General features: G+C 44.4%; 1 protein-coding gene across 12 annotated transcripts in view; it reads right to left on the bottom strand.

Annotated features, from left to right (window-relative positions):
* Add3 (adducin 3) overlaps nucleotides 1-14,372 on the bottom strand; it is a 107,783-nt gene that overhangs the window by 4,832 nt on the left and 88,579 nt on the right. For all 12 annotated transcript variants that reach the window (XM_006231600.5, NM_001164103.1, NM_031552.2 and 9 more), the window contains 9 exon segments: nucleotides 12,705-12,856; nucleotides 11,776-11,856; nucleotides 10,813-10,962; nucleotides 10,192-10,335; nucleotides 9,987-10,085; nucleotides 8,759-8,941; nucleotides 6,043-6,300; nucleotides 4,603-4,722; nucleotides 3,555-3,641 (listed from right to left, as the gene is read on the bottom strand). In XM_006231600.5, the coding sequence (XP_006231662.1) occupies nucleotides 3,555-3,641; nucleotides 4,603-4,722; nucleotides 6,043-6,300; nucleotides 8,759-8,941; nucleotides 9,987-10,085; nucleotides 10,192-10,335; nucleotides 10,813-10,962; nucleotides 11,776-11,856; nucleotides 12,705-12,856 (1,274 nt within the window).

The raw sequence follows: 14,372 nt of genomic DNA, 5'->3' as shown, positions 1-14,372 counted from the left end.
TTGTTTGTGATTACATACTTCATAGCAACTGGACATAAACGGACCTGCAGCACATGCTTTTTAAATACTCTTATCAGATTATAAGCAGAGCTACCCTGTGACCCCAGTGTAACTCCTGGGCACACCCACTCAAGCAGTCCAAGTCAGTAGAGCACCAGGCTCCATGGAAGAAGATGAGTGTGGCAGAGAGTGTGCAGCCACGTGAGCGAGTGTCAAGAAGATGAGTGTGGCAGAGAGTGTGCACCCACGTGAGCGAGTGTCAAGAAGATGAGTGTGGCAGAGAGTGTGCACCCACGTGAGCGAGTGTCAAGAAGATGAGTGTGGCAGAGAGTGTGCAGCCACGTGAGCGAGTGTCAAGAAGATGAGTGTGCAGAGAGTGTGCAGCCACGTGAGCGAGTGTCACTCAGCCGCACGCACACTCAGGTCATTTGGGGTCCTTTGTGCTTCCAGGTGGATCTTTGTCTTGTTTTCATTTTGTTTAATTTTTTTAAAGATTTATTTCATGTATGTGAGTACACTGTGGCTGTCCTCAGACACACCAGCAGAGGGCACCAGATCCCATGACAGATGGCTGTGAGCCCCCATGTGGGTGCTGGGATTGAACTGCCTTGAGAAGGGCAGTCAGAGCTCCTAACCGCTGAGCCAGCTCTCCAGCCATTTTTCACAGCAGTGTCAGAACGCCAAGTCCTAAGTGAGGTCTTTGGTATATTTTGAATTGACTTCTGTGCAGGGTGAAGAAGTAGTTTTAGCCCTCCACCAGTGGGTAAGCAGTTCCCTGCCTTTTCTTGATAGACACCTTTGGTACTTTGTCACAAGTCCCTTGGATATTGGTGTGAGGGCATATTCTGGGCTCTCTGTGGTGCCCACTGACTCACACGGAGGCTTTGTGCCAGGTTTTGTTACCTCAGCTCTGCAATTTGGAGTCAGGTATTGTAGTACTTCTAATCTTTCTTTCCTCCTTTTCTCTGTCTTGTGTGTGTGTGTGTGTGTGTGTGTGAGTGTGTGTGTATGTATGTGTGTGTATGTGTGTGTGAGTGTGTATGTGTGTGTGAGTGTGTGTGAGTGTGTATGTGTGTGTGAGTGTGTGTGAGTATGTGTATGTGTGTGTGAATGTGTGTGTGAGTGTGTGTATGTGTGTGTGAATGTGTGTGTGAGTGTGTGTATGTGTGTGTGAATGTGTGTGTGAGTGTGTGTATGTGTGTGTGAATGTGTGTGAGTGTGTGTATGTGTGTGTGAGTGTGTATGTGTGTGTGAGTGTGTGTGAGTATGTGTGAGTATGTGTGTGTGAGTGTGTGTGAGTGTGTGTATGTGTGTGTGAGTGTGTATGTGTGTGTGTGAGTGTGTATGTGTGTGTGAGTATGTGTGTGTATGTGTGTATGTGAGTGTATATGTGTATGTGTGTGAGACTACACTGAATCTGTAGATTGCTTTCAGTACTATAGCTATTTTCTTACTAAGGATAATCGAATTCCTTCCTTTCCTCTGTCCTTTCTTTCTTTTGCTCATTGCTAAGAACATCTTAGCCCTGTCTGCAGCCTCTGCCCACTGACTAATGTTGGCTACAGCTCTAATGTATATACACTGTCTTCAGTACGCTGAGGTACAGAGTGTCTCTATTCCTAAACTTTTCAGGATTTTTATTCAGGGTTTCAGTGTTGACCTGGCTGTCCTGGAACTCACTCTGTAGACCAGGCTGGCCTCAAACTCAGAGATCCTCCTGCCTCAGCCTCCCCAGGGCTAGGATTGAAGGTTTGGCTTCCTCACGACTTTATCATGAAGGTATGTTGAATTTTATTAAAGGATTTTTTTTGTATCTACTGAGATCAACGTGTTTTTCAGTTTTTATGTTTATGTGATGTATATTGATGTGCTGCATGTCGGCCTGTGTGCTGCATGTCGGCCTGTGTGCTGCATGTCCGCCTGTGTGCTGCATGTCCGCCTGTGTGCTGCATGTCCGCCTGTGTGCTGCATGTCCGCCTGTGTGCTGCATGTCCGCCTGTGTGCTGCATGTCTGCTTGTGTGCAGCATGTCCGCTTGTGTGCTGCATGTCCGCCTGTGTGCTGCATGTCTGCTTGTGTGCGGCATGTCTGCTTGTGTGCGGCATGTCTGCTTATGTGATAGATGTTTACTGACTTGCAGATGTCCAGCCAGCTTTACATTCCTACAATGAAAGCAACTAGATCACACTGTGTGATCCTTCAATGTCTTAAATTTCATCTGCGAATATTGTATTGAACACTTATGCATCTATGTTCACCAAGAAAACTGGCCTCTAGTTTCCCCACTATATTTTTATCTGGGGTGTGACTGAGGCATTACTTACTGCCCATGCAGAGCCAGTGAGGGGCTCCTCTGCTATTTTATGAGAGTAGTCTGAGGACCAATGGTCTCCTACAAGGTCTGATAGACGTCGACAGTGATGCTCCAGGCCAAGGGTTTCTCTTTTGGGAGAGTGTTACTGCTTTGGTCTTGACTCTTGTTAGTGATCTGTTAAGTTGTTTTTGTTAGTTTGTTTTTAAACTACTTGGCCCAATAATGATAAGCCATATGAATGTACAAATTCATCAATTTCTTCTAGATTTTCTAACTTATTAGATTATACATTTTCAGAGTACACCCTAGTGGTTTTCTGAATTTCAGTATCAGACCTTTCAGCTCTAACTGTATGACTTCAGTCTCCTTTCTCGTCTGCCTAGAATGGCCGACGTCCTGTCAGTCTCTACAGATGTAGCTGTCTGTGTATATGTACAGTGCCCACGCTGACCTTTACTCTCCTTACTGCAGCTGGAGCTTCTTATCGTCAGGTAAGTCACTAAGGTTATTTATTTGCAATCTCTTTTGTGTGTGGTTCTGAGGATCACACTAAAGGTCTGGGGAGAGCTCTGGTGACAGACCCCTAAACACTATGCTAATGCTAACTCAAGCGGGGTTTGTGTAAGGAAGGAAGCAATATAACCATAGGAGACCATCCCGGCTCAATAGTAAACACAATAACGGAGTCCTGAGAGCTGATTATCAACAAGCCAGCCAAACCCTTCCGAGAGGGCTGGGGAGGACTGGAAGTGTGAACAGGAAGTGTGACAGGCTGAACGAATGTTCATCTATAAAGGTGTCGCTCTCTTATTTTTAAGGTGAACTTTACTCCATATTTTACAATCACTGAAATCAGGAATCATAATTTATAGGCTTCTCTCAGTAGAAGTGGCAGTGCCTTTCCTCTTTAAGTGAGAAACAAATACTACTTGACAGCTGATAAGTGAATCAGGGTTTAAACTAATAAACCAAGAGAAAGCAGATAACATGTTTTTAGATGGGTGTCATGCTATGCTGCCTGGGCTGTCCTCGAACCTGTAGTTCTCCCTCCTTGTCCTCTAGAGGACAAACAGTTCATCTTTGCCTCTGAAAGTTGGGGATGAAATGTAGCATTTAAGTTTCATGGATTTTTTTTTAAACTTTTACTTATAGCAACTTCAGTAAGAAAAAAGAAGAAGAAAATTACAAAGCGAGGCATTCCCGTGGAGCATGGGACCCGAGACGTAGAGCTTCAGACTTACAGAAGGCGGTTTGTCCACAACGATCCCCGCCAGCAGCTGAGACTGTGGCCCTGCTGTCTTCAGGTCATAGCGATTCTGTTCCCGAATCTGAATGGAAATAACAAGTTCTTGGGGTGACCCATGCAGATGGCCTCTGCCTGCTCTTCTCCTAAAAGCTTGCTTTTTTTTACACTCTCAAGTAAGAGTCTTTCATTTTCATGCTCATGAAGCCTTCCCACCATCTGAATGCTGGCACTGATGCCCACCCCCTTGGCATCCAGTCTCCTACTGTCTGACCTGTGAGAGAATTCCACTCCCACCAATACAAGGCCTTTAAAGCACGAAGGTGTTGAATATGTTCTTCTCACAGACCGGTTCACTAATGACTAGCCAGAGCTGGAGGGATCTAATCAAGCTAAAATAATGCAGTTAACTCTTAGGCACTCAAATTTCTAAGCATGTGACCAGATGTCACCCCTGGTGATTTAATCACTGAACAGGGTAAAAACTAGTGAAAATTTTGGTTTCTTAAAAAGCCCAGTTACATTATGTGACTGTGATTTTGTTTTAATACCAGGTGTGGGATATAGGGCTGTTTCCAGTTGTCCACAGCCACTGACTATGATTGTCCCGTGCTCTAGGAGGGGCATGACTTTTGCCATTTGCAGAGAGTTTAGAATTCTAGGGACTCTTGAGAGCGTATAAATGCGAGAGCCCCGAGAGGGTCTGGGGAGGCTACTGTAGCAGCCTCCGCCCTCCCCTGCCGCTGGCTGCTGCTGCTGCGTTTGCTTTTGATGGGTTGCTTGTAGAAGATGTCCTGACAATGGAGACTGGATGTGCCCCAAGGTCCTTGATGCCCCTGATCAGCAGGAAGTAGTCTAAAGAGGTCTACGCCCCTTCCCCTCTAACCTTCTTTCTCTCCTACCTAGTGTTGGGGTCTTGGAAGGGATTGGGGTGGAAAAAGGAGTGGAAGGGTGGTAGCTAATGGAACCCGATACAGGAGCCCAAGCTACAGGAAGCATCTCCTGTGCCCCCCACATCCTGCATCCCTCACAGGGCTGGGCCTCACCTTATTTCTCTTCTCCAGCACCTCAGTCGGGTTCGTGTTTAGAGGAACAAACTGATTGGGATCTTCAATTTTGATAGGTGTTCCACTACTAACTTTAGAGGGGTCCTCTGCTTTCATCCACTAAAGAACAAAAATAAAATCATTTCTAGAGTGAAGCTTTGCACTGCAGAAATATTAGGCATTAAGAAGCTGTGTAGTGACTCATGGGGGCATAGTACTGCTGCCAGTCAGATTTTACTAAGAGTTTCTTGTTGTTTAGTTCAGATCTCATGCTAGAGAGGCCTCACAGAAAGTCCCTTAAGATGGAGCAAAGATAATCACAGTGCATACGAGTAATTAATTAATTACACTTCTGATTAAAGCTCGCTCCTCTGGGCAGCTGAAAGCACGATGTGGAAATGACTTCAGACAGACATACACACGACTGCATTGACTGGCATTTGGAGTTCTGTCTCTTGTGTTGAATCTCATAGGGTAACAACAGCCAAGAAGTCACAGATGTGTCTTTAAGGTGCACATTTTTTTAGTTTTGGTTGACATTAGGACAGGGCTTGCGGCATGCAGTCTAATGAACTACAGGGTTTGAGGACCTCCTAGAATTCCTCTCACTTCCCACTCTCACCCTTAGAGAGGCTAATGTAAGAACAATGGTGGGTGACTGGCAATCTCTAATTATTAAATAAATTCTAGGAAACTTAGGAATTTAATTATGTATCTTTTCCTGAAGAAATATTATAAAGTAAATGTTTAAAACATTTCCATATTGAATTTATGTACTTATATGACAGTTTGAACTAATTTTAAATAGCTAAGGAATGTTTGGTGGAGCTGTTAGGGAACAAGCCTTTAATACCAGCACTCGGAAGGCAAAGACGGGCAGGACGGCCAGGGCTACACAGTGAGCCCTCCTCCCTTCTCCCAACCCCTAAGGAAGTTTGGTGGGATACACTCCAAAACAAAACAAATGGGAACCCAAAAATGTAAAACAGATAAAGTAACCCAGTCTCTACCTACAGGGTAAAAACAACTATATATCCTATACTAACTTATGCTACTAAGGCCCGGTTTGGTGTTGGAAGCAAGCAGCCGTGCTTTCATTGAGTGCTGAGCTAGAAAAGCTGCACAGCGGTGTAATGCAGTGGGTATCAAGAAGGTTCAAGTTAGTGCTGCCGTTCAGACTGACTTCACCAGCGAGCCAGCCTCTTGATTTTCCTATGTAAGAAGGGAGGAAAAAAAGTATCCACTTTGTATTAAGAGAAGAAACAGATTATCCAGGGATGAGGCTTAGAATAGAGCCTGAAAGCCAATACCTGATAAAGACAGTGGCACCATTTTGACAGCACTTCCCTCTTTCCTGATAACTCAGGCGTCGACCAGTCGACTCACCAGTAAGTAGGTGAAGCACTTTGGAAGCCAATGCTATGCAGAAGGGAGGCGTACCGTTATTTTGGTCCTGGGACTAGTTTCCCCGTTCCGGGACTCCTCCGGCACATTCACTTTCATGTATGTATTTGGAGAATTCAGCCATCTTGTTTTTTCACGCTGCTGTCTCTGTGCCATGTACTTGAGGGGAGAGAGTGGCACACTATCATCTTCAAAGGAGAATGCAGTCACAGTTGCTGGGATCTCCACGTCACTCTTGTGCCGAGGCTTCTCTCGAACTAGAGGATGCCTGTATGCGTAGCCTGTTCTGTAGCCCTGTGGGAGGAAGCAACCAAGCCTGTGCCAACCAAGCACTCGGTGCTGCATTGTTAGACACATGGTTCACAGAGAGGCCCGTAGTGAAAAACAAGAGGGGAAATAACCCGCACACAGCCTCCATAGGGCACTGCAGTAGAAATTAAGCCAGTTTCAAGACGTGATTGGAAGTGATGGCAGCTGGCAGTCCAGCTTCTACCCGACTCCCAATGGAACTGACTTCTACACATGGGATTGGTTTTGGGAAAATGGAGCTGGGAGTCTTTCTTCCTAGGTCTAAAGAGAACCTGTCTCCTGACCCTCCAATGAAGATGGTAAACAATCTAAGAGGACAGCTCCCATGTTATGTGTCTAAGTGGTCAATGTCCTATACAGAAGAAGCGAAATAAAAATGACAAGCAAAAACTACCTATTAAAGAAACACAAACCAAGGACCTGGGTGTTCTGCAAAAGACCACAGTCAAATGCACAGACCCATGAAAAATGCAAATGAAACTGCATCTGTCAGGGTGTCCATTATCAGGCACATCAGAGCTGAGTCTCAGGGAAAAGGGGAAAGAGAGACAAATGCTCCTGTGTATTGTTCGGTGGGATTATGGATTAATACACCCATAATCAAAAGGTTCCTCATCCTATTAAAATAGACTGAACAGAACTACTACATAGTCTAGTAATCTCACTGTTTACTGGATACCAATCTGAAGGAAGTAAACTCATACTGAGAGATATTCACAGCTCCACTTTTACTGCAGAATTAGTCACAGTAACTAAGACAAAGCATCAACCTACCTGTCTATCAACAGAGGGATGGATAATGAACATGTGGTAAGCTTTGGAAAAAGATTTTTCTGTTGTACAGACAAAAACATTTGAGCTTTGTGCATTATGACTCAATAAAACCCACAACAATGTAGAAGAAAAGTAAGGAAAATGTGGCATATCCATAATGGAATACTAAACAGCTTCTGGCATTAGTGGCAATCTGGGTGAACTTGGAGGACATTATGGTAACTGAAGAAAGTCAGGCATCAAACACCAAATACCACCCAGGCATACCTACATGTGTAACCTAAAGTTGAATTCGCAGATACGATTAAGTGGTGGTTACTAGAGATAGGAAGAAATTGGTCCAAGAATATAGCCTTCAAGTATATAGGGGGATACAACTCAAGAATACACCATAGGAGCTGGAGAGATGGCTCAGTGGTTAAGAGCACTGGCTGCTCTTCCAGAGGACATGGGTTCAATTCTCAGCACCCACATGGCAGCCTGCAACTTTAACTCCAAAACCAAGGTATCTAATGCTGTCTTCTGGCTTCCACAGGCACCAAGGGCACACATCATGCATGTAGGCAAAATGTCCATACACATAAAGAATTTGTAAAAAAAGAATATAATATAGTATAGTAACTATATTTAATCAGTATTCATGGTGGGAAGGAAAACAATTGGGTACATACTGCCTGACTCCTAAAACTGTGACAAATTATACTGTAATTACACTGTGCCTACACTGTGGTCACACTGCAGTTACACTGTGCTTACACTGTAGTTACACTGTACCCACACTGTAGTTATACTGTACCCACACTGTAGCTATACTGTGCTTACACTGTAGTTGCACTGTACCCACACTGTAGTTACACTGTACTCACACTGTAGTTACACTGTACTCACATTGTAGTCACACTGTACCCACACTGTAGTTACACTGTGCTTACACTGTAGTTACACTGTACCCACACTGTAGTTACACTGTGATTGCACTATAGTTATACTGTACCCACACTGTAGTTATACTGTGCTTACACTGTAGTTACACTGTACCCACACTGTAGTTATATTGTGCTTACACTGTAGTTACACTGTAGTTACACTGTACCCACACTGTAGTTATACTGTACCCACACTGTAGCTATACTGTGCTTACACTGTAGTTACACTGTACCCACACTGTAGTTACACTGTACCCACACTGTAGTTACACTGTGCTTACACTGTAGTTACACTGTACCCACACTGTAGTTACACTGTGCTTACACTGTAGTTACACTGTACCCACACTGTAGTTACACTGTGATTGCACTATAGTTATACTGTACCCACACTGTAGTTATACTGTGCTTACACTGTAGTTACACTGTACCCACACTGTAGTTATATTGTGCTTACACTGTAGTTACACTGTAGTTACACTGTACCCACACTGTAGTCATATTGTGCTTACACTGTAGTTACACTGTACCCACACTGTAGTTACACTGTTCTTACACTGTAGTTACACTGTACCCACACTGTAGTTACACTGTGCTTACACTGTAGTTACACTATAGTGCCATTGTGGGCTCAAATTCAAGTCCCAGGAGTTAGAAATGTGTTTTAAAACCAAAGGGAGATGAGACTTACTGTTCATGAATCACAGACATGAAACTCAAGTCTAGGTTGAAATTTCACATACCAAGTTGTCCAGGGTTCTCATGAGCCCTTCAAACTCAATCTCGCCAACTTTCCACTTCTGATGGGAACCCATATTCACACCGCCTCCTCCAGTCATGGCAACACCGTGGGTGAAAGCTTTGTATTTCTGAAGATCCAGTATGAGAAGATTGTCCACTCCCCCTGCCCCTGCTACAGCCTGCACCTGGAACCAGTGGGAGAAGACAAATAAGCAGTCTGTAAGGACAGTAACAAAGATCTTACTGTCCAAAAGCCATAGTTTTAATCTGGCAACAGTTCACAGGACTCCCCCGGCCGCTGCTGGACCTCCATGGCTATCTAGTTAATACTGCTGGTGAAAGGTGGTCTGTAGAAGGAATATGGAGATGTGTTCACATTTAAGGACATTTAGGGAGGAGATAGATGCTCTTTGTCTTTGTTAAGCTTCTCACTGCCCCACTAGAAAAGGACCTTAACTGCAAAAGAGATTTGGTCAAGAGAAGTCAGCAGACAGAGACAGCCTGGTAGCACATTCCTGAGATTCTAACTATGGCTACAGCAGGAGGATGCCAAGTCTGGGGCCAGCATTGGCTACACAGAGAGACTGTCTGCTCATGTTAGAAACAGTTTTCTCTTCCTTCTTTTTCTGGCCTTGAAATAAAATTATTATCATTTACTTCATGTAGATCTGCTTGATTTTAGGATGGATATTAGAGCCTTTCCATATATTTAGCATCTCTGAGGAAAAGGTGTCCAATGTGTTATAACGAAGAGTAGGAATGCTAACTGCACGAGCTCATAAAACTTCCAGTCTTGGTCTTAGCTCTTTTTTTTTTTTTTTTTCTATTTTTCGGAGCTGGGGACCGAACCCAGGGCCTTGCATTTGATAGGCAAGCACTCTACTACTGAGCTAAATCCCCAACCCCTGGTCTTAGCTCTTTACACAACACACCCAGCTCTTGAAGTGTAGGAGCCCCTGTTTCTCTCAGACAGTGCCGTAACTAGAGAGAAAGCGAAGTAACGAAGTAAGACTGTGGGCAAAGTCATGCTCCTCAGCTCCTGGGCCTGTGGACTTCATTTTCATCTCCTTTTCTTCACTTCGGGGATGACTGAGCTCACAGCTTTGTCAATGAAATAGAGTAGAATTTCTATTGGAACAATAAGCCGTTGGTCAACAGGACCATGAAAACAAACAAACCCAACTACTGGCGAATGTAGAGGAGGAGAAAGCAGGCATGTCTGGCTCCTACCTGAATCTCACAGGCCATCTGTACATTGAAGATGTAGTGGAAAGCCTCCTCAAGTGTTTCTCCAAGAGCTACCACGCCATGGTTCCTGAGGACCAGCACCTAGAATAGAGGCCCAGGTGAGCTGTTAAATGAGCACACAGCTCACAAGGCTTTCCCAAAAGCAGCAGCAACAAAGAAAGCCCTGTAGACACAGACCACTACATACCTTACAGCTTGGACCCAGAACTTTCTGAAGTTCGATTCTTTCCTCCTCCTCATCAAGCGACCCCTGGTAGTCATAATAGGCTACATCTCCCAGGATGAGAGACTCTTGGGAAATTGGAAGGATCCCACACTTCATGGAAGACACCTATTGATCGGGCCCAAGATTCCACATTTAGTTTTTGCACACAGTCATCAGAACCCGACTCTCCAGGCAGCCCAGAAAGGACTGGCGATACACAGGGCTTGTCACTGCAGCCCACCTCCCACTCCACTTACCCTCCTGGAAAGAAGGGAGCATTTAAAGAGATACACACAGCTCAAATGCACATCCAGTACATTAGGACGTAGTCTCCGACCCTGACTGAGGGCCGTTTAAGGAGATACACACAGCTCAAATGCACATCCAGTACATTAGGATGTAGTCTCTGACCCTGACTGGCCCAGTCATTCAAGTGCTCAGTTTTATCTGCAGGTGCTCCCTAGAGTGGCAGCCTTTGACTCCAAGAACCTTTTGTTTTCTGGGTATGCAGAGGGGTTAGCAGGGTGTACCGTGGAGCACCGTGTTGGGAAGCATGAAAACAGGACTTTGTGTGGTCATGTGTTTGGCACATGGCTGACTTACAGCTGCTGTAGCGAGGGTGTGGATGTGTATCACACACTTCACATCGGGACGGGTTGAATAGATTGCAGCATGGGGACTGAATCCTGAGTGGTCAATTTTCAAATTAGTACTCCCCTGGTCCACCACTTCTCCTATTATGTTGACCTTCACCTGGAAAAATTAGAAAGATAGATTTCATTGGCATATATGTACCACATTTCTTCTATACCCTAAAAGCCAACTCAGGGACTGGCAAATCTGCCCAGATAGTGTTTTGGATGTTATGGTCCTCTGTTGCAACAACTGAACTCATCACACAGAACACAGGCAACCAGAAACAATTTGTAAAGGAAAAGGTACGGTTTTGTTCCTGTAGTTCTGAAACAAGTACTATGTGAGACAAAAGTTAGCACTTACTAAGCAACCCAGCTCCCAGGGGACTGACTGACTCAAGCTCTTCATCAGAGGTGTGAGCCAAGGCCAGCACTTGCTGCCACTGGCTGGAGATGTGCCACTTGCTGACACTGGCACCCAGGGCGCCTGTGGGTCCAACTGAATCCCACACCCATGACAGCCGCTGGGCATGGGGTCATGGAGAAAAGAAGACACAAGGCAGGGGCCATTCTCACAGCAACTAGACAGTTTACATGCAACTCTGGACTATAGTTTAACCTTGTTTGGAAAAACAATTTCTAAGTATACAAGTTGGACAAGGTCAAAAGTTTTTCTTTAAAATCTAGGCGGGGCCAGGTGTGGTGGTGCACACTTTTAATCCCACACTTGGTAGGCAGAGGCAGGTAGGATTCTGTGAGTCTGAGGCCAGTTAGGATTGTCTGGTGAGACCTCTGTCTCAAGAAAGGAAAAAAGTATCAGATATCTCCAAGTCACTTATGGTCATCATCAGTCACCCTATTTTTCTTAAACTCTAAAGTTTTTCTTAAACACAGAGTACCCAGAAGAGTAACACAGGGATGGGAACAGTACCAGAGCAGAGGCTGTGGCTTCAGAGAAAGAGAGGCCTCTGGGGATGATTATGATGTGGTCCTGCTCCTTACTTACTCGTACCTGAAACAAACAACAAAACAAGGGCTTAGAACAAGAAGTCACTTGCATTTACAGCATAAATGTGGCTAGGTTTATGTTTCCAATGGACAGGGGTCTGGAGGAAAAAACCATCTGTGAGGGAATCAAATATTGGTGAGGTGGGGACACTGAGGAATGGCTGCTGTGGGGACCTGCCGCACTGTCCATACCATTCCCACTCAGGGTCTCGATGGCTTTTATTCCAAACAGCGGCATCCTTCTAAGTGTGGCAGGGTGAAAACAGATAACAGTGAACAGATGAGGTGTATTTATTATTTATGGATTTATTAGTTGACAAAGCATTGTGGTATTTTTCACTCGAAATTGGTTTTGTTCTCTTTCTTCTCTTGTCTTCCTTCCCCAGCCTCTCTGCCTCCCTTCTGCCCCTCGCTTTCAGTAGCCTCTCTTCTGCGCCAGTGAGGACTTGGCCTCAGTCACATGAGACCCTGATGCTCTCTCCTCTGCACTTCCTAACTTTCAGTGCTTGTCTGTAAGCAAATGAGGAAAAGTGCTCATAATGACACAAACACAGGAGGAACCCTGTGTGCTCTGCTCTTGCTGTCCCAATGCCTTTCAGTGTAACTGAGGCTGCTCGGCTATGGATCACAGGAAGGGGGTCACTCATGATTTCTTTCTGGGAAGTTCTACAGCTGGTCTTTGAAGGAACATCACAGACAAGAGAGAGGGAAGAGGAAAGCTGGGGAATTAGTCTTTCCCTTGGAGATGAGGTTTAATTTATCATTAAATCTGAAAATTGGACTTTCTAGTAAAGATCACTGTTGTCATCTAGTTAGAGTTTCAGAAAAGGGAACCAAAGGAAAAGGACTCACCGAGATGTATGTATTTGCCAGATGTGCCCACCCAAACAGATCTGCGAGTCTGTACAGGCTGGCGAGTTTGCAACGAGTGAGCTTCTCTCCCTTCACATACGAGGATGTGTCTGCACCAGGAAGGTCATTAATAGGAGTGACCATGCCAAGACCTAAATGGGGAAAAACACAAGAGATCTGACTCAAGTAATCCTTTACCCTAACAATGAGATGCTGGCAAGTAGCCCATGTCTGGTGAACTCCAGCTTTGTGAACAACCTCCTGAAATTATCAGCACATACTATAGCTTATTAATTCAATGTCTTTTCAGAGAAATGTGATGAGAATAAAAATAAGGGTTGCTGTCTTCACTAATGGCTTGGTGAGAGGTTTTTCACCTTAGACCTGTGAGAGAGTGACTGCAAGTTACCTCACTTGGAAAAAATGGTCAGATGACCCCAAAGGTAAAAATGCCACTAAGAAACACAGCTGTTTCTTATAATAATAAGAAAATCAATTGAAAGATAACTTTCTAATATCTTCCTAATATTTTGACATAGTCAAATGTAAAAGCATCTAAAATGGGAAAAAATGCATGCAAATAGTTGTCTGGGTTCTGTCTCCTGCTACCAAGTCTACCTGTTACTGAGTAAGCATACAGCTTCTGCTCACGCTCACTGCTCACCTCTCAGTGCTCGCCCTGCTGCTGGACTCGGAATGTTCCTCCCTTTTCACCTCTTCTCCCTCCTCCCAACCCAACTGGGTGTGTGTGGTGGTACATTCCTATAACCTGTGCACTTGGGAGGTAGAGAAAGCAAGATCACAAGTTCAAGGTCATCTTTGACTACATAATGAGTTCAAGGCCAGCTTACACTACATAAGATCTTGTCTCAAAAATAAAATAAATGGTAGGTTGAAAGCTTGAGATCATCAAAATTTGAAATATTACAAACTACCCCAAAGAAATAGTTTCAATCATATATAGGCCAAACAAAACACTTAAACATTTTTTTTTTCTGAGACAGTGTTTCTTTGTGTTGCCCTGGCCATTCTGGAACTTACTCTGTAGACCAGGCTGGCCTCAAACTCAAAGATTTACCTGCCTCTGCCTCCCAAGTGCCAAGATTAAAGGCTTGAGCCATCACACCCAGCTAAAATACTTTAATTTTTAATAAACTTTTATAGTCACCATTATTTTATTCTTTACTTTTTCTACTCCCTACATAATTTCTCTTTTTTTTACATCACCACAAAAAAAAAATCTTCCAAATGGGTTCATTTGCACTTCCTGACTTCCAGTTACTACTGGGCGATGGGATATGGCTTTCCTGCTGCCTTGCTTTGCCACCTATAAGTACAAACATGTTCCTGATATGGAAACTCGGATGCTCAGAGGGCAGGATCTGCATTAGTTCTCTCCCCCACGTGGCGCAGGCGCCTGGGTAGCATTTCTCTACATCTGCCCGCCCAGGCACTCTCCTGTGTGCTCAACCTCGTGTATAATGACTGCATTTCAACAACTTAAGGCAAACATGTCACAGGTTTCTTTCATTTCCCAACCCAAATTATATCCTGAACCCTGGTTCTTCCTAGTCTTCTTATTAAACGTATGAAATCTTCAAGTCCATTCTTGCACAGAAAATCTTGTGTGGCTTTAAAAATCATTCCAGTTTAAAAATGTCTTCCCAC

The sequence above is a fragment of the Rattus norvegicus genome, chromosome 1, assembly GCF_036323735.1.
Source record: "Rattus norvegicus strain BN/NHsdMcwi chromosome 1, GRCr8, whole genome shotgun sequence".
Lineage (NCBI taxonomy): Eukaryota > Metazoa > Chordata > Mammalia > Rodentia > Muridae > Rattus > Rattus norvegicus.
This window is presented reverse-complemented; position numbering and strand designations above follow the sequence as displayed.